This window comes from Protopterus annectens, chromosome 15.part0 (genome assembly GCF_019279795.1).
Source record: "Protopterus annectens isolate FY-2018-M chromosome 15.part0, PAN1.0, whole genome shotgun sequence".
Classification (NCBI taxonomy): Eukaryota; Metazoa; Chordata; order Ceratodontiformes; family Protopteridae; genus Protopterus; species Protopterus annectens.
The window spans coordinates 674521168-674540939 of record NC_056749.1 but is presented as its reverse complement, the minus strand read 5'-3'; the positions used below and the strand labels follow the sequence as shown (position 1 = coordinate 674540939).

Here is a 19772-nt window from a genome sequence, read left to right as displayed (position 1 = left end):
ACTCCTTCATACACAGTTTAAATCAATTTAAATACTGTATTTTTTAAAAGTAAAAGTGCATAAAAAGGTACTTAAATTCTCTTATACGTCCAGTTGAATATAACCAAGTTCTTAGCTTGCCAAGCTGAAGTTTTTTTCCTCTTGCTACAACAAAATCGCCAAGTTCGCTGCCAGCCATAAGTCCTCCACCCACCACTGTTCCTCTCTCCAAAAACTAAAATGGCTAGAACTACCCAAGCATCTCACCTATACTCAACTAACTCTTGCACACAAGCTCATTTTCAATCCCTCCCTCTGTCCCTCCCTTTCTTCTGCCTTTAAAATGCACCTACCTGATAGAGTATTAAGGTCTAACAACCAAAATCTATTAGAAGTGTACAAACCAACTCGTCCCCCAGGCCAAAATCTTCTATCCTATGGTCTAGCACGTCTCTGGAACTCCCTACCACCATCCATTCGTACCACCTCTAACCGTTTTATTTTCAAAAAAATCTCTTCATTCACATCTAGTATCCCAGTGGGAATGCTCCTGCTCCCACCCCACATAACTAACGCTGGCAATTTCCATCTTCCTTTCTTTCCCCTGTTTACACCAGCAATTTTCCTTTATCATTTCTCCTAACTCACATATCCTTGTTATTCCTATGGTATTTGCAAAGAATGCACTAGGCTGCACCTCTTAAGTGTATGCTTCCTAATATGCAATGGCTTCTCATTATTTACTTTGCAATGTTCCTTTTGTTAGTCTGTATCATCTGTAAGTTTCATAACTAGTCTGTATTATTTGTAATGTTTACTGTACTATTTGTAATGTTTGCTCGAATCTATAACATTTGTAAAATTATCATCTATAACCTATTGTAACCTTGATTGTTTTGGAGCTTTTCTCCCCAGGACTCCATTGAAAACGGGTTCATATTGGCCCAATGGACTATCCTGGTAAACCAACTGCAAATACATAAATAAAAATAAATAAAATAAATTGCAGCCATCAAAGTCTGGGGGAAAACAATATGCTCTGCGGCTGTTAGGAAGTCCAGTGTGGGTCAGGAAGAACCACCTTTGTTGCTGACTCTGGAAGGGACAGTTAAAGGGCTTTCATACGAGGTACCCCAGTCACATAAGTACTTGTTGTCTAATCCCAAGCAGACCCAGCAGTCATCTTTCTCTTTCTACATATAATGCTTCCAAACAGGTTACTGCTTCTAACCTCATTCCCACAGATAAAGATGGCAAGGCAATGGGTAAGTCGGGGAAGAAGATGTATCCAGTACTTTAACTTTTTAAAATTGTCAAGCTCATAAGCCAAAATTTTGCTTCTGTCTTTTGAGAACATACTTCCATCTTCTGAGGTTAAAAAAATCACTCTGTAAATGCTCCTGTTACAGCTGTTTGTCAGGTGACTAAATATATTCTGAAGTGTGCTTATGATGCCTCTGTCTCCTCTTCCAGAGCAGCTGTTTATGGATCACTTTTAAGAAGACCTGCTTGGTTTGGTCTCAAAACCCTCCTGAGGTAGTAAAGTCTAAGATCCTGAACTCTACTTTAGATAAACATTCTTTTTGTCCTTCTGCAGCTGAGTTACTTACAAAATGTAAGGAAAAAGGACACAAGGACTGAAGCAACTTTTTCAAACCTGTTTTTTTTAAACAAAATGACACTTTTTAACACCTTCTCAGCCCCCCCCCCCCAACAGTCTAAACAGTAAGAAGCCAGTACTCAGTAGGGAAAAGCAATAGAAAGGAACCTCTAAGTAAGAAAGAAGGGAAAAGCCTCAGAATATTAAGGACAGACTTCCAAGCCAGCATGTTTATCCACCTCTTACTGCCCCCACCCTAGCAACCTCTCCTTCAGACTTTAGTTGCTGGTTTCGCATCAGGTAATCCCAGACAAAACTGTTCTAAGGGTGATCCAGTGAAGGCTCTCCTGGTTTTGGTAATCCCCCTCTCAATTTCTGGGAATTCCCTCTTGCCCAAGGAAAGATATTTCTGTATTTCTTCCCATTCACACAGCATGATATCCCAGGATGTAACAGAACCAGTGTCCTTCAGTCTTTGAAGGGTTTTTCAGGTCTTCAAACCAGACATATCCTGAAGGCCACTACTGGATCTTTTGGCTTTAATCCTCCATATCAATATCCCCAAATTCAAGATGTTATTACTTCAGCAACATAAACTCTTTATCCCAACCGTAGCTTTCATGGTAGAGCTAGACCTAAAAGATGCTTATTAATACATTCCTGTTTGCCATACAGTTCAGGCATTTCTGAAGATTTGCTTTGTCTGGCTTACATTATCAGTTCTCCCTCTTTACCCTTTGAAGTCTTCACAGCAGCAAGGGTATTTACAAAATACCTAGCTCCAGTCATAGCTCACTGCAGTCTCCAAGGCATATACATTTTCCCATATTTCGTTGACTGGCTTATCTTTGCAGACTCTTTTCCCAGCTGTAAAACGCCACTAAAAACTGTCTAGGAACTTCAATCTGGGATTTCAAATCAACTGACAGATGTCTTCTCCCATCCTTTCACACAAGACGTTATTCCTGGGATGTTTGTTGAACTTGACGGAGAGAAGAGCTTTTCTCCCTTGAGACAAAGCTGAAATATTCCAGCAGTTTTTCCAGAGTCTCTCCAGCCTAAACCAAGCATCTTGCATGGGAGTTATTCAAGATTCCGGGGTACATGGCAATGATGACTTTCATGCTGTCCTTTGCCAGACTACACACAATGAAAATATAATGGTACTTCAGATCAGTTTGGATTGAACATTTATATCCTCTTCAGATTCCAGTTCTGGGTTTGTGAAGAGGGGACTAGATGGTAGGTAGACCAAACAGCTTACAATCCACGTGTTCCATTTACCCTTCCACCCCTCCCTGTCACTCATCACAGACACTTTGCATCTGGCATGGGGAGCAGTTTTAAAAGGGGTAAAAGCATAAGCTCTGGGGGATCCTACAGACAGACACAAGCACATAAATGTCAAGGAGATGCTGGTTGCCATCAGTGTTTTGAAGGCCTTGTATCATTTCTGGTCCCCAAGACCTCTGCTAGTGTACACAGACAACATCAACCTGGGATGATGCAATATAAAAACAAACAAGGGGGTATCAGATTCTAACCCATTTGCAGACTGCCTATGATGGCCTGGGAGATGGCATTTCTGCTCAGTCTGACTCTTCAGGCTTCATACATTCTGTCAGAGCAAAGCCTTACTGCAGAGAAGTTCAGCAGAACCAGGACAGACCCCATAAATGGAAACTTCATCCTGGAGTCTTACAAGAATTGATGTACTTGAGGGGAACACCTCAAGAAGATCTGTTTGCCTCCATTCAGAATAGACAGCTAAAGAAATTCTGCTCCAAGACTCCTGCAATCAGGCCTGCACAACAGATGCCTTTTCATTCCCACAGATGGGAATTTTTCTCTATGCCCTTCAACTGACTACCAGAGTTCTAAAATTCCAAAAAGACTCCCTAAAATGTGAAGTGATAACCTCCTTTTGGCCAAGACAGAAGTGATTCTCCCTTTGTTTCAATATGGTCACAGGCAATTACCACCAGATTCTGCACAGACCGGATTCACTCACAAAAGACATGGGGAATTTAATACACCCCAGTCTAGAAATTCTTCAACTAACTGCCTGGATAATACAATTTTGATACCTTTTAGGAACCTTTTTTTTCCAGAGTATGTGGATCAGGTTTTTAAAAAGGCAAGAAAACATGCTACTAAAAAATCATATATGGGTAAGTGGAAAAGATTTTCTAGTCGGTGCCATTCTAACAGCCAAGATTTTTGACTGACCCCGATGCCTCTGGTTCTTAATTATATGTGTGAGTTACTATACAATGGTTTGCTGTACTCTTCTAGCATGGTACATATGTTAGCCATTTCATCCAGTCTGCCCATAGAGCTCCCCTTTCCAGCAATACGCAAGTAAAATAATTTTGAAAGGGGTCTATCATATCCACCCACCCAGGAAAAATATGGCTCCTGCTTGGGATCTCAGTTTGTGCTTGAAAAGCTTGTCATCTCACCAGGTTGATTTGAGGCCGCGGTGGTGCAGGGGTAGCGTTGTTGCCTCACAGCAAGAGGTTCTCCCGTTCAATTCTCGGCTGGAGTGCCTTCTATGTGCAGTCGACATGTCCTTCCCATGGTCGAGTGGTGTTCAAAAGACATGTGTAGAATGGGCGTGCCTTTGTTGAAGGTGGGCGTCAAGCTGGCACCTCGGCACCCGTAAAAAATCTACTGCCAATCATTAGCGGACCGGAGTTCCACTGTGGCGACCCCTAACTGGGAAAAGCCAAAAGAAGAACAACATGGGAGAGTGTTTTACTCCTTGCTCTGACATCTACTAGGAGGTATCTAATTTACAATCACTTATGGTGAGCCAACCTTATCTTATTTTTACAGGTCCTACCTTTATGCTTAAAATAGTTGCAGAGTATACTTTAAGCCATACCCCTGCCCCCCCTCCACCCCCCCAGTTTTCTTTTCTGAACACTGGAACATAGGAGAAGGGATTCTTCACTTTCTGGATGTACACAGGCAACTCAGGTACCAGACAAAACCCAACCTTTCAGGAAAGCTGAATAGCTGTTTGTCTCCAATTAACATAAGAAACAAGGGCAACCAATGTCAAAGTTAACGGTTTGCTCATGGTTGTCTCATGCTATCACTTTTTGTTAGGCACATCACAACCATCTACTTCCAGGTAGAGTTAGAGCTCACTCACCAATGGCATTGGCTTCATCTGTGCCAATCTGTAAAAGGGCAGACTCTAGAAGCCATTCTAGAAGCAACAACTTGGTCCTCAGTACTTAAATTTACAAAGCAATCCAGACTGGATTCCTTTTCCAGGCCAGAACTGGCTTTCCTAGGACCATTCTCCAGGGGCGCCTGGACTCTAAGACACTGGCCCCTTCCCTGTTCTACTGCATTTATCTAAGCAATGGTAATCTATCCACATAGCTTAGGCTACTGCAACAGTGATAACTTTGCAAAGAGTACAGTTATGTGAATAACCTTACCATAACTGTAGCTATTCTAAGCATCACCACTGCAGTAGCTGCCCCTCTCTCCAAACCCCTTTTTCTCTGATGTTCCTGATATGTTGCCAGGGTATGTATGGTTTCTTTACTTCTTTTGTATATAATTATAAAGATAGCTTTTTTGTTTCTCAGCACATGTATTCAGGACTCATGCCTTCTTACTGGGCAAAAAAAAAAAGCCCTGAAGCTTGTGGTGCTCTGCCTGCCTTGTATAGGAGCTTTCCACATTCTCCTGTCAGAAGGAACACCTGGAAGATACCCAAAGCTTTTGAAAGCTGGCTGGTGCAGGTTGAGTTTTGGGCTCCTGAACATCTACTGTTATGGTAAGTTTTCTTGCACTACTGTACTATTTTCACACAATATGACTAGATGGTACTTAACACTTGTAGCACACTACAGTAACAGGTATTAGTTAAAAAAAAAAAAAAAATCAGACTCTCAATAAACTTGTCAAGGCGGCTCCATAGCATGCAGCAAGCCTTTACCTCTGGATGGTACCCCAAAAATACAGTAAAACTACAGAACGATACATCAATGGAGGGTCCAAAGTATAGTAAGTGTTTTGTATGCACAAGCCATCTGTACATAAGGCTGGACTGCCATCCTTACATTTTTATGGAAATTATAATTTTCTTAGTTGTTTATATCATACAGCGTACTCAAAGTGTTACGTAAAGATTGTTTTGCTAAAGTATAAAACAAAAGAAAAAAGCATGACTGTTCTTTTCAGCAAAAAAGAATATTTCAAAGACAACATTTACACAATTTAGTTTATTTTACCAAACCATTCTAATACTTAAAATTGTTTTTATTAGATCTTTTCATCTACACAAAGATTATGTGTACTAGATAATAATGCATTATTTTACTGTATTTGTATAAATGGGCAGGTCTCACTGGCTAGGAGTTTTTTTAGGATCATAACAACAAACCAACATTTTTTGGGGATAGATCATAAGAACGAGTTGGAAAACAACTCAGATTTTCAATTCACAAAATCAACACAGGCAGAAAATGGTATTTCATAAAGAACAATAAAATAAACATTTTGGCATTAGTTTTACACATAGTGTATCAGTAATACAAAAATGGCAAAAAACACATGCACTCACTCTCACACATGTATGTTTTTAGATCCTATGGTACTTAATTGCAGGTATCTTATTTTGCTGTCCACACACTGCATTAAATTAATTTATACATGTTCATCACCAAATCAAATTGAGCTCAGTTTCACAGGAGAAGAAGTGCATAAAAAGATATTCCTGTATCTCAGTGATGAATTATGTGGCCAAATAAGTCAGTAAAATAGAGTGTCTAAAATAAAACTTTCAAGTTAACAACTACTTTATAGCATGCAGGATAGATTACAACAAAGGAAGTTAAATTGTAAAACACTCAACTCATAAATCACATACCTTGTAGAAAAAATACTGCACAAGATGTGCTATTCTTACATAAAACAAATGCCCATGAACAAGTATTAATTTCCTTAGATGTTTAAACTTTAGAATGGCATAATCACTGTTTCGAGCTGCTTGTCGACCCTCTTTTCCTTTGATACCTGTGCAAAGGGGAAGATAACAGTTGAAGGTCTGCAGTAAGTTATTTTGATATATTCTTTATCTTGCCTTATTAAACCTTAAAACCTAAATGTGTGAAAGCAATTGGAAAGATGACCATTTAATGGTTTATTGAAAACCATTAAATGGTTATCTTACTAAGACAAACAGAATAAAAACTAAATGGAACAAAGCATACTAACTATTTGAATGAAAATTATGGAATACAGAAAATACTTTTAGAACTGTTTGATCTGCAAGGCAAATGCAGAAGGAAACACAGTGAATGGATGGATTAAGTAATGCATGTTGCTATGCCTGTAACATTGTATAATGCATTGTGGTTATCACCAGCAGTCTTGCAAAGGCCATCTGTGCACCATCTCTAACTGTAAGGCAGTCCTTTACTCAGCTAACTGCCTTTTATTGTTCAAACCAGAAATCAGCTTGAAAGTTACTGATATAGCCTAGAGCACTGCTGCTGTAAAGCCCCTGAAATGATTAATACAGGAACATCTGTCCAGATTACCAAGAGCGGCTTTGCAATTCAGACTGAAAGACCTGTGTCAGTGAGGGATAGATGCAAAAGTTGGCAAATTTATTGAAAAACAGAATAACAGAAACACAGATTAGTAAAGGCACTATTGCAAAGTACTCTTTCCAGAGGGGGTCTAGGGCATCTATCCAAATGCCATTAGTTGAAATACAAACAGTAGCCAAACTTCTGTTACACACCTCTTTTAAAAGTTTCTGACAAAGTAATTTATCTGTGGGCTGCTGTCCCACCATCATAACTCCCCCACCCAATGCATTGGGATGAGCCCTCTACATCTCGGTGGCTTATTATAATGAACTCTGGGAGACAAGACACCTTAGAGTTGGGAGAAAAATCCCTCATCAATTACCTCCTACCAGTGGGTAAATTATCAGCTTTATGTAGCTGCGCTGTCATTCATGAATATGGACAATTATCATCAGCTACCTATCTTATCCTTTTCCAAATGAGAGCTGACCAAATCATTTATTACCGAGAACTGTTCCTTTGAAGAAAGTCTGTAGGTTTTTCACTACAATCTGCCAGTGTATCATAAATAGAAATCCGCTGAATATTCTGCCCTGGAGAAGCCAATAAACCTATTACTATGTCATAGACAATAAAACATTGAACATGCCATTTAAAATAGCAACTTATGACTACCTTAATCATGCCTCTCAATAATTACATAATATGTCACATCGTGAGCATTCTGTAAGGGGTATTATGTGATAATAAATATGATGTCAATATATGATTCACCTTACAGATGCGTTAAGTACTGCTTATGAACCCATTTTTTCTCTTGTCATGCAACACTAAACATTCAGACTATCGATGTAAAATCCTTTGATATTTTCACACATTCCTGTGCTTTATGTATAACAGAGGTGTCTGAACCCCTTTTTAACAGCATTAATAGCTACTGTTGCTGATTCCTAAATATGGTACTACACTGGCACCCCACATAACTCAAAAAATGAAATACAGTAACAGTCTCATGGCACTAATATTCCATGGAGTAATATGAGCACTACGAACATGCAATTAATCTTATAACTGTAATACATATTCCACGGAGGAATATGAGCACTACGAACATGCAGTTAACCTTATAACTGTAATACATATCCCATGGAGGAATATGAGCACTACGAACATGCAGTTAATCTTATAACTGTAATACATATGCCACGGAGGAATATGAGCACTACGAACATGCAGTTAACCTTATAACTGTAATACATATCCCATGGAGGAATATGAGCACTACGAACATGCAGTTAATCTTATAACTGTAATACATATTCCACGGAGGAATATGAGCACTACGAACATGCAGTTAACCTTATAACTGTAATACATATTCCATGGAGGAATATGAGCACTACGAACATGCAGTTAACCTTATAACTGTAATACATATCCCATGGAGGAATATGAGCACTACGAACATGCAGTTAATCTTATAACTGTAATACATATTCCACGGAGGAATATGAGCACTACGAACATGCAGTTAACCTTATAACTGTAATACATATTCCATGGAGGAATATGAGCACTACGAACATGCAGTTAACCTTATAACTGTAATACATATTCTACGGAGGAATATGAGCACTACGAACATGCAGTTAATCTTATAACTGTAATACATATTCCACTGAGGAATATGAGCACTACGAACATGCAGTTAACCTTATAACTGTAATACATATTCCATGGAGGAATATGAGCACTACGAACATGCAGTTAACCTTATAACTGTAATACATATTCCACTGAGGAATATGAGCACTACGAACATGCAGTTAACCTTATAACTGTAATACATATTCCACGGGGGAATACAAGCACTACGAACATGCAGTTAACCTTATAACTGTAATACATATTCCACGGAGGAATATGAGCACTACGAACATGCAGTTAACCTTATAACTGTAATACATATTCCACTGAGGAATATGAGCACTACGAACATGCAGTTAACCTTATAACTGTAATACATATTCCACGGAGGAATACGAGCACTACGAACATGCAGTTAACCTTATAACTGTAATACATATTCCACTGAGGAATATGAGCACTACGAACATGCAGTTAACTTTATAACTGTAATACATATTCCATGGAGGAATATGAGCACTACGAACATGCAGTTAACCTTATAACTGTAATACATATTCCATGGAGGAATATGAGCACTACGAACATGCAGTTAACCTTATAACTGTAATACATATTCCATGGAGGAATATGAGCACTACGAACATGCAGTTAACCTTATAACTGTAATACATATTCCATGGAGGAATATGAGCACTACGAACATGCAGTTAACCTTATAACTGTAATACATATTCCATGGAGGAATATGAGCACTACGAACATGCAGTTAACCTTATAACTGTAATACATATTCCATGGAGGAATATGAGCACTACGAACATGCAGTTAACCTTATAACTGTAATACATATCCCAATATTCCATGGAGGAATATGAGCACTACAAACATGCAGTTAACCTTATAACTGTAATACATATTCCATGTAGGGATATGAACATTACGAACATGCAGTTAACCTTATAACTGTAATACATGTGATACATTCAGCCCCAAACAAATGCATTCTGGCTACTGTTTCCACTCCTCAAACTACAAAGTGGTCCATATGGTACACTATTTGAAATGTCCTATGTTGCTGAATATCTCTAATGCATATGTGAGCAACTGTTTGTTTATCACAAATTGCATGTTGGGTGACAACAGTTATCTAAATTTGGCCGAGAGGTTCCTCTCTTACTGAAATGTGTGACAATCTAGAGTGCAAAGGCATTAAGAAAGGTGTGTCTTTTATGTGGGATTTGTGGGATTTTGTGTACTTTTGTTTGCATTTTTTAATTCAGACAGAAGATACAATTCAGGCTCATGATTAACAGCGTCATTTAAAGACTGGATTTTACACAACAAGCAGGAGAGTACAAAAGCGGATATCTGGATATAGGGAATGCTGAACTTTGAAGAAAACTAAGAGAAGCTAGTGTGAGAAACTAATTGTCCCCTTTCCTGCATAGCTACTGCTAGCATCTGGCTTTTACGTGCACTCCATATTGTTCAGTGCCTCCTGTGGAATTATACTCTGGCGTATCCTACTGCTGGGTGGGTCTTCACTAGCTAGGGAGGAAAATCTTTTAAGTCATTGGGTTTGTGTTACTCCTACCAGAAAAGATAACTGGTAGAGGCAGGCCCAGCACACTGGGAGTCAGTTGCTATTTTCACTTGTGCACCCACCCTCCCTTGAGTCTCAGCAAAAGGTGACTCAGTGTTCATATGTGCATTCTCACTTGCATGGAGAACAAAGAGTATGCTGGCCGCTTGGAATCCCCAGGTCACCCACCAAGGAGGAATACAACAACTGGTGATCCACTTTCTCTCTCTTTCACATAGGTCACTTGACATAAAGCATCAAGTCAACCCTCCAGGCTAATAACATCACCCCCCCCCCCCCCAGGTTCATTGGTTACTGTGTGATCATGGGTCAGTAGTAGCACAGGCAACGTCAGCTTAAGTTTTTTTTTTTTGTTAAAACTTCTGATTATTTAGACATCCCCAAGACTCTAACATGTAAATTCATGACACTGTAGCTTATTTTTAGTTATTATTATTTATTCATATATTTCATTTAGTAATTAGTTAAGCAAACTGTTCAACACATTAACCTGGGCCAGATTAAAGATTATACAGGAAGACATATACAAGAACTCAGATGCATAATAAAGAAGATAGAGTACAGTGAATCTCACAGAAAAAAATATTTATTTAGTATTATTTACTTATGTAAGCTAACTAGAACATTCTGATTGGCCATGACCCACTTTTGTGAACACATACGGGGAAAAAATTTAGATAAATGAGCAATGACCAATGCATAAAGTACACACAAAAGTAACAAAATCTGAAAAAACTGAAGTAACTTGAAAAAAAAAATAATCCAAACCGAAAATAATCCAAACCGTTGTTTAACTGTAATTAAAGAACAAAGAATGATAGGTTAATAATTAACTCAAGTAAAAGTACACATAATACCATGGCCAAATGACAGAAATATAGTAAATGAGATATAAAACACTTGCAAGCTAAGATGTGCAGCCATCTTACTTTTCAACGATTATGTGAAACTAGCAGAAATACCTAACAACAAAGTTATAAGGATAATAATAAGTGATAGCAATGAGGTTGGACTGATCTGTCATTATATATCAGGTACACCACAGAGACAGCTGTAGGCCCATTTTGAGTAAACATGACCATGTAGTGCTTTATTACGGGGGAATCCAAGGGAAGTTTGCTGGAAAAAGTTGAAAGCATTTCCCTAATTCTGTCATGGAGTCACTAAGTGATTCTGTGCAGATGGCATTTTGAGAAGAAATTAGTTACCTAAACAAAGGGTCTAGTTTGGAGCAGAGCACTGGTTGTAGAACCGCTAGTTGCACAGACAATGGCACTGTGGCACATCTTACTTGTGACAAGCTAATTCTGTGAGAATTCATGTCACTCTTTGGTCTTCAGAGAAATGGAAGGTCTGTTGTAAAACTTGCAAAGTACAAAACTGGGGAGGGGCTATAGTAATTAGGATATTAACTACATAGATAAAATTGGGAAGCAAAATTCTATGGCTGCAGTGAGTCTCATGCTGTCAATCGTGAGCCATTTAACTGTTTAAACACAGATTTTTTAAATTGTTTTTAGGATCTATCCACCCACAACTCCTTTTTCACATTTTCGCAAATGTGGTCAGGTGGGTGACAGATTTGAACTGCTGAAGAAAGTTCAAGTGCCTATCAGTGGTAGCACCAACAAGTTCAAAGAAATGCCAAGTAGTGGGAAATTATCTCTGAAGACTGTTTGAACCAGAGGATACACTGACATGCTGAATGAGATCTACAGACTCATACTATCATTTTAATTATGCTCATGCCTCACTATGTATACTTGAGAAGCCAAAAGTGTTCCCAAAAGAAACTTGTGCAAGCAGCGACTTGTAAAATCCACTCGTTTAATGCAAAAACATGACAACCGGAACACAAAAATAAAAATAAAAATAGATCACAGGAATAGTTGAGCGCTTTCACCCGTGTATAGTACAGGCTTCATCAGAACTAAAAGCCATTTTAAATTCAAAACCATATAAATAAAATCTTTGGCGCCAAAAATTTAAAACGTATTTAAAGCTATACATACTCTCTTTTTACACAGTGTGACCAATTGAAACAAATCTTGGCAACACTAGTATATATATCTTAAGGACATCTGCTGATAAAAATTGAAGTGTACATATATTAAAAAATGCAATAAATATCTTACTATTGTATTGTATAAATCTGTATATATATTTCTTCCATGGGCATTTTCTATGTAACAGAAGTACAAAAAAAAAAAAAAAACATGCACAATTAATAAATCTAATAAATACGTTTTAAATTTTTAGCGCCAAAGATTTTATTTATATGGTTTTGAATTTAAAATGGGTTTTAGTTCTGATAAAGCCTGTACTATACACGGGTGAAAGCGCTCAACCATTCCTGTGATCTATTTTTATTTTTATTTTTGTGTTCCGGTTGTCATGTTTTTGCATTAAACGAGTGGATTTTACAAGTCGCTGCTTGCACAAGTTTCTTTTGGGAACACTTTTGGCTTCTCAAGTATACATAGCGAGGCGTGAGCATTTATTCTGGTTTTGAGTGGTTCTTTGGTTTTGCGATCGCCACATTAAGTTATTTTGATCATTTTAATTATGGATGCAGTTAATAGGAGTTCAAAGTTTTTCAGCCAGTTCCAAATCTCAGTTAGCGTCTGGAGACAACCAGATATGTTTGGGAAAGAATGGCATATTACAGAGTCATCTACCTAGTAGATAAGTTTGGCAACTCTGCAATATGACAATGTTATTAACAAGGTGAAAAGCAATAAACCACGGACTTAATCTTGTTTTACTCTACCAAGGAATGGGAGAGGTGCTAAGACAACACTGCTCCATCCTACCATCAGAATACAGTTTTGCATACAAGTAGAGGGTACAGCTAAATCAAAGCTGGGAAGATGATGGAGGAGAACAGAATGCAGGTCAAGAAACACAGTACCTACACAGCTGGCTAGATTAAGCTGATTATTAACAACGTGAGTGGAAGTGAAAGGGGTTCTCAGTGTTAAAAAGATACTGAAAACCATGCCAAGAGAGAGAAAAAATCATGAGTAGACAGCTGATGAAGTTATTGTATAACTACGTTTCTCTATGGCCTCTGAAAGTTGAGCTAATACAACAATAACGCGGAACTTGTTAAACAAACAGGAGAAGCCACCATCATGGAGCAAGACATCAGTACCTGTTTGCCAGGAATTAATGAAAACTGGTACAGATACAGCATCTACAGAGAATTACATATGCTCAGGCACAAACATCTCAGCTGCAAGAGATGACAGTTTTAGTATTCTGATTAATTAACAGACTATTTTACAGGTACAATGAAGAACTATTGGCTACAGATGAGAAGCCTTAACAAAGACATGACAAGTGATTAGTTATTTATTGGCTAAAGATTCAAGGCAGGATTGAATGCCTTGTTTTTCAAGTATTAAGCAAATTGGCCACATTATATCAAACAATTTTAAGTTATGGTGAGGCACTAGGAACCTGTGAAGGCTAAGAATACCAATGACCACATGTAGAACAGACCAACAGATGCGAGAACCTGTGTTCAGACTGGTGGTAAGATAGTCTGGGATTTTGCATTCGCAGGTCCATTTATGTACCCTTCCACCCATAAGTTTAGGTCATAAGTCAGACATATGGCTCTGTAGAAGGTTTTAGCATTGTTACCCTGATCAGATATCCAGGTTATTTGGCGAGATAAGCTAACAGTTTGGAACTTCAAGAGTGGTCTAAGGAAGGACGTCAAATGATGCATTGTAAGACCACTGAAAACAATGTAACACTCATCATCATCAATTATTTAGACAGTATCACTGAAGCAAGTGCACTTTAGTGCTATACAGGAATTCTTTCAGACTTTTTCTGAAGCTATCTTAGGTGTGATTATTTTTCACATCAGAAGGCAAAATGTTGATAATACAAAAATAGCACTGATTTGCAACACTATTTACAGTTAAAATGTGCATATTGGTTAAAAGAAGACGTTAAAGGGGGGCAATAAGTTAGAGAAGCGTAAGCAGTAGTGTGAGAAGTGAGGAGGAATGTGAGGGCAGGTATAACAAATTTAACTTATTAAAAGCTGTGTGTAAAATTGGGGAATGTGGAATGATGAAGGATGAGCCTGGAAAATGAAGAAGGAATATTTCCCTTCTTTTATTTCCATCAATAATAAATAAAGGCATTAGATACTTATGTCATCTTGCTAAATGAACATATGGGAAATTTATTTCAAAAATATTTGAATATATAATTTCAGTTACATCTAGTAACATTTCTTACAAGGAATACCTATCCTGAATATAACAAATGATCCAATTAACTGTTAATTTAAAAACTAATGGACATTTCTAGAGCGTAATAATTTTATGGGATCTAATAAGCAATGAAAATAAGAATTTATTACTGAGGATAGTTGCTCAAATCACATCTACTTTATAATGGAAAATATTCATGTGGAAATGTTTGCACATAATTTTTGTTACCCTTCATAAAATATCAAAGCATAAAAGAGAAGATACCTGAACCTGTTGGAGATGTAATGTAATGAATAAAGCTGATTGGGTACATATTTTTGTGGAGTGAAGAAACTTTCAATTTTTTGGAAAGAAGACAGATAAATGTGAAATAAAAAGCGTTACATTGTTAATTTATGTCCCAGTACTTTAACTGGTACCCGATAAACAACATTCTACATTCTGGGGCTTTAGAAAGGTAATTACAAAAAACAGAATTAAAATTCTGTACGCAAGTTTAAAGAGTTTTTAGATTTAGCTGCTGTTTTGTATGAAAATGAAAAAGAAACATATGAATTAATATATATAAAAGATAACATGAAAGTTGGGTGCTGGCTGGAATAATTTAGAAATGTTAATTTCAAAACATAAAAATGGGTAATTTCTTTTTATGTAGGGTCCAAGCATTCAGGATTTTTTATGCCGTCATTTGTTTTAAGAGAATGTATTACTTTGTAAATATGTATATAGAAAATTAAATTTTCAAACAAGAAAAAGGAAAAAAGAACTATTAGCCCTAAAGTATGCTAAATGTCAGACAAAATGAATGATTTGATTTCTCTAAAGCACTTACAGCTAGTAGTTTGAAGAAAAAACGTGCAAAGATGTCTTATGAAAAAGAGAGGACGGATCTCATATCAGGTAGAAGATTATTGCAAGCAGCATGGGTTATCTTGATGGAGGCTGATTGTTATAAAAATGAGGTTCATTTAGCACACGTTTTTTGAATCTTAAGGGCAGTACTGACTATAGTCAGATAAATTACTGGCAAGAGGGGTCAGAAGTTATAACACTTTATAAATTGTTAAAGAAAAATACTCTGCTGTTTTAGTGACAGGAAGTGAACTGGTAGAGCTAAGCAGAGTGCAGTGCTGGGTTCTATTGTCCGGAAGGATGATGATTCAACTGATTTTATATCTAGGGTTTTTGAGGTATGAATATGTTTTGTGAATCTCTCAATGATATTGCTGGCAAAGCATATTCTAGTTGGTATTAAGATGTTTTTTGCAATGCACTTCACTGTACCATGGTATAAAAGTCTACTCAATTTGCAGGCAAACTTGAATTGAGTCATAACCTTTTTAACAGTAGTGTCAGCATGTGAATGAAAAGAAAGGGTGCAATCTAAACAAAGACCAGATATTTATAGCTAAATCCAATGATAATACTTCCCCAAGGTTCAGAATTGCCGGCATTTGTGCCAGAAGTGAATATATGAATTACCAAAAAACGTTACTGAATGATTTGCCCAGTGATGTTTTTATCCTTTGGTGTGGATGTTAGGATATTTTGCAGGCACCTTAATGACTGCAGGCATCTGCTGGGGTTTAAAGGCCTATGTTTCTGAAGTATAGCCACCGTCCACTTATGCTGTTCAGATGAGGTCAATGTTGTTGTTGTTTGCCTTTCGGCTTTTTCCGGTTAGGGGTCGCCACAGCGGAACTCCGGTCTGCTAATGATTGGCAGTAGATTTTCATGAACGCCGAGGTGCCGGCTCGACGTCCAACCTTCAATGAAGGCATGCCCATTTACGCATGTCTTTCGAACGCCCACCCAACCGTGGGGAGGACATGCAGACTCCACACAGAAGGCACTCCCCGCACTCCAGCCGAGAATCGAACGGGTGAACCTCTTGCTGTGAGGCAGCTAGTAATGTTTGGCTTTATTGGCCTGAATGTAACCATAAAGATGTAAAAAGTAAAAAAAGTCATGAGCATTCGGAAGCCATGTAGCTGAAACACTTGGTGTCCTTAAGGGGCTATTTGCATATATCCCATGGGCCTCCATACAAGAGGTGTAGCATACCACAAAGTAAAAACTCTGGCTTGGCTTGTTTTTCTTGCAGTTTTTTCTAAATGGCTTGTCTGTGTGAACTTTTTACCCTTTGTTTTCAAAGCTACTTTTAGAGATAAACTCTAATTAGCTGCCAAAGAACCATATGACGAGTTTATCAAAGTCTGCCTGTAGTACTGTCTGAACTTATGGGGAATATTTGCTGCATGTTTCTGTCAACAGAAAAAAAAAAAACAGGGCTAAGTATGGTATTCTGAAGGACAACCAAAAACAGAAACAATGCTGTGTGTTGTTTACTACTACTAAGCACCAACCTAGCCACCAATAAAAAATAATCCTTTTTTTTTTTCAGACATTTCAGCATTTGGAAACAGTATCATACTCAGGATAACACATACCACGATGTAATGCTTTGGCTACCTACACAAGCGTCTTCCCTGTGCCTGACACTTCACCATTAGCCACTAGTGAACATGTTCCTGAAAAGCAAGAAACAATAGTGAAGATATGGCACCCCTCACTCTACCAAGGGAACTTCCCAAGATGCAGGGCAATGCCACAGTTGAAGATGGCTGAGTAGATACTCATCTACAGGGGAACAATGGGAAGGTATTCTTGACCAATTATGGAGGATCGTCTCTAAATAACAGGTAAGAAGGCATCTGTTGTATCTAACACTGAGGACTCTCTTTGATGGTTCCTCTGGTTGAGAAGAATCACAAATAATATGCCACTAAGTGGAAGAAACTGGTGGACTTCTTCAGAAGGGAAATGAGAATTCTGATTCCTGAAGTACAATTAAGTAAAGACAGGCCCAAATCCTGGAAATGGAGATGATACAAAATACTCAGAAATGTCCAGAAGGTTTACTATTTTTGCTTGGAAGAGTTTACATTTGTATTTTTATATCCCAAGCAGACTTCAGAGATTTTTCTTCACGTAGACAGCAAATGCTAGATGTATGATGGGAAAGACAGAAGTCATTGGAAACATGTTTTTGTGAATGTAATGAGTTAGCAGATTTTAAAACTTCCCTGCAGAATAATTTGTCAGAAATGTTGTGGGCACAAATGGCTATAATTAAGGAAATGATTCTTTCGACTTGGGATATAATATCTGAATTGCCCAGACAAAGTAAAGCCTTACTAGGTGTAATACTACTGGCCACAAAAAAGCAATTACTAGAACACGGAAATCAAACACTAAACCAAATATAATTCAAGTACTGACTATTGTAAAGGAGATAAAAGAAATGGAACTACCACTTCACTCAGGACATATTTGCATGTTTTTATAGTCAAATTTCACTGAAGGGCTCTGTCGCTTTCCTGGGACTCTGACATATATCACACTCCCATATCACTCTGCTTGAGGTAACTCCTACAGGGAGTCAAAATCCTGCAGCTTTTAAAGGGCTAAAGGTAAGAGTCTCCAAAGGAAATAGGACAGATTCAAGCCTTTCAGCCTATCTAAAACTGAGGAAAGGCACAAAAAAGAATACAGACTCCCCAGTGCAGCTGATTTGGAAATCCCAGGGAAAGGCCTGACCATTACTCCAGAGAAGGTCTCCAAAAGGGTCTGTGGGCCAATGCAAGAGTATAAAAGGACTTCTAGTTAATAGATAACACTCTTGAGCAAACTGGGAGAGATCAGAATCCGTCCCAAGACCCCTCCAATGAAAGAGGACAGGACAGTGTCAAAAATCTTCAGTGGGTAAATGCAGCACACAGATGGAAGCCTGACCAGTCCAACCAATGCTGTGACTCTGCCTTTTCTTCAAGAACTTAGGATGGGTGTTGCCCAAGGATGACAAAGAAATACAGTCTAAGGTAGGAACCTCTGGTAATGAAAGAGGCACAGAACATTTAATGTTAATGATATCAGTGTAGTATGCCATTTCCTAGGAAAATCCAACTTGCAGAAGCCAGTCAGAAAGCTCCCCTACCCCCGCAACCAACAACTCCACAAACACCAGATCAGACTTGGTATTCGGTGGGAAACCTGAAGGTCTGAACTACTGGGAATGAGCTGAGCAGCAATCTTTCTGCCTCAAGAGAAGACTAGATGACTGATAGCAGACACCCACAAGCCCTAAATCCCAAGGAGTAGGGATCCTGGGAGATGAAAAACAATCATACCCAGTGGAGTTATACAGTCATGCACTCATTCCACTTAAACAAAAACAAGGAGTAGAGATGATCACGTGCCTGATTAAAAAAGAGGAGAACATCATCTGAAGAGGCACTATGCCCCCTCCTCCTGAAAGGGAATACCATTCTTCCAACTCTTCTGGATCCAATGACTTCCTCAGCACTCTGGTGCAGGGAGTGGGAACCTATGGCTCCATGTGCTCGTTCTGAAACCAGACCAGAACCTTCTCTGCAATGGTCTGAAAAAATAACCCAAGATGAAGGGGCATTAAATTACTACTGGTAAGCAGAAACACAGAAGACATGCCAAGGGAGACTGAAGAATATCAACAGCATGGACCCCAATTTGGCCACCCACCTCCTGCCATGTGTGTTCCCTCCAAGGAGGATAAGGACAGGGGAGGGAAAATGGGTACCTGTGAAGTAAATGTCAAGGCCTCAATATGGCCTCCACTGGCAAAAGGACTAGTAGCAAAAGATAAGAAGGGTAGAAAGGAAGTGTGTGACATGTTGGTCGATGGCAGACTGCCAAAACAATAACTCCAGAGGGGATAAAACCTTGGCCATTGGCAAGGAAAGGGCCTATTGGTTTCTATAGTGATGTGGTTCACTTGTCTTCTGCATAAAGGAGTGGACAGGGCTCAAATTTGAAAATCCCAAAAGAAGGGATGCCTGTGGCCCATTGTAGAAAATGCCCTGATTGCTGGGATGCTGTAAAGGGCACTTGTCACTGGTGAAGCTGCCCATCAGGCCAGGTCCTATCTTCAATGGGGAATACCCAGGATAGGGAAGTATATGTACTTAGGTGATTATGTGAAGCTTGATGGGTAGGAGGCATAAAGGGAAAATACACAAAGAAAAAAAAGCAATTCCACTTTAAACTATAAGGAAGAATGCAACAGTGGGGAGCTAAAGGTCTAAAAAGTTCCAGTCCCAAAAAAC

At 38.5% G+C, this 19772-nt stretch overlaps 1 protein-coding gene across 4 annotated transcripts in view; it reads right to left on the bottom strand.

Moving 5' to 3' along the window:
• ATP11C (ATPase phospholipid transporting 11C) overlaps positions 1-19772 on the bottom strand; it is a 1720948-nt gene that overhangs the window by 198855 nt on the left and 1502321 nt on the right. For all 4 annotated transcript variants that reach the window (XM_044057530.1, XM_044057531.1, XM_044057529.1 and 1 more), the window contains one exon: positions 6474-6619. In XM_044057530.1, coding sequence (XP_043913465.1) covers positions 6474-6619 — 146 coding nt within the window. The remainder of the gene's footprint in view (positions 1-6473; positions 6620-19772) is intronic.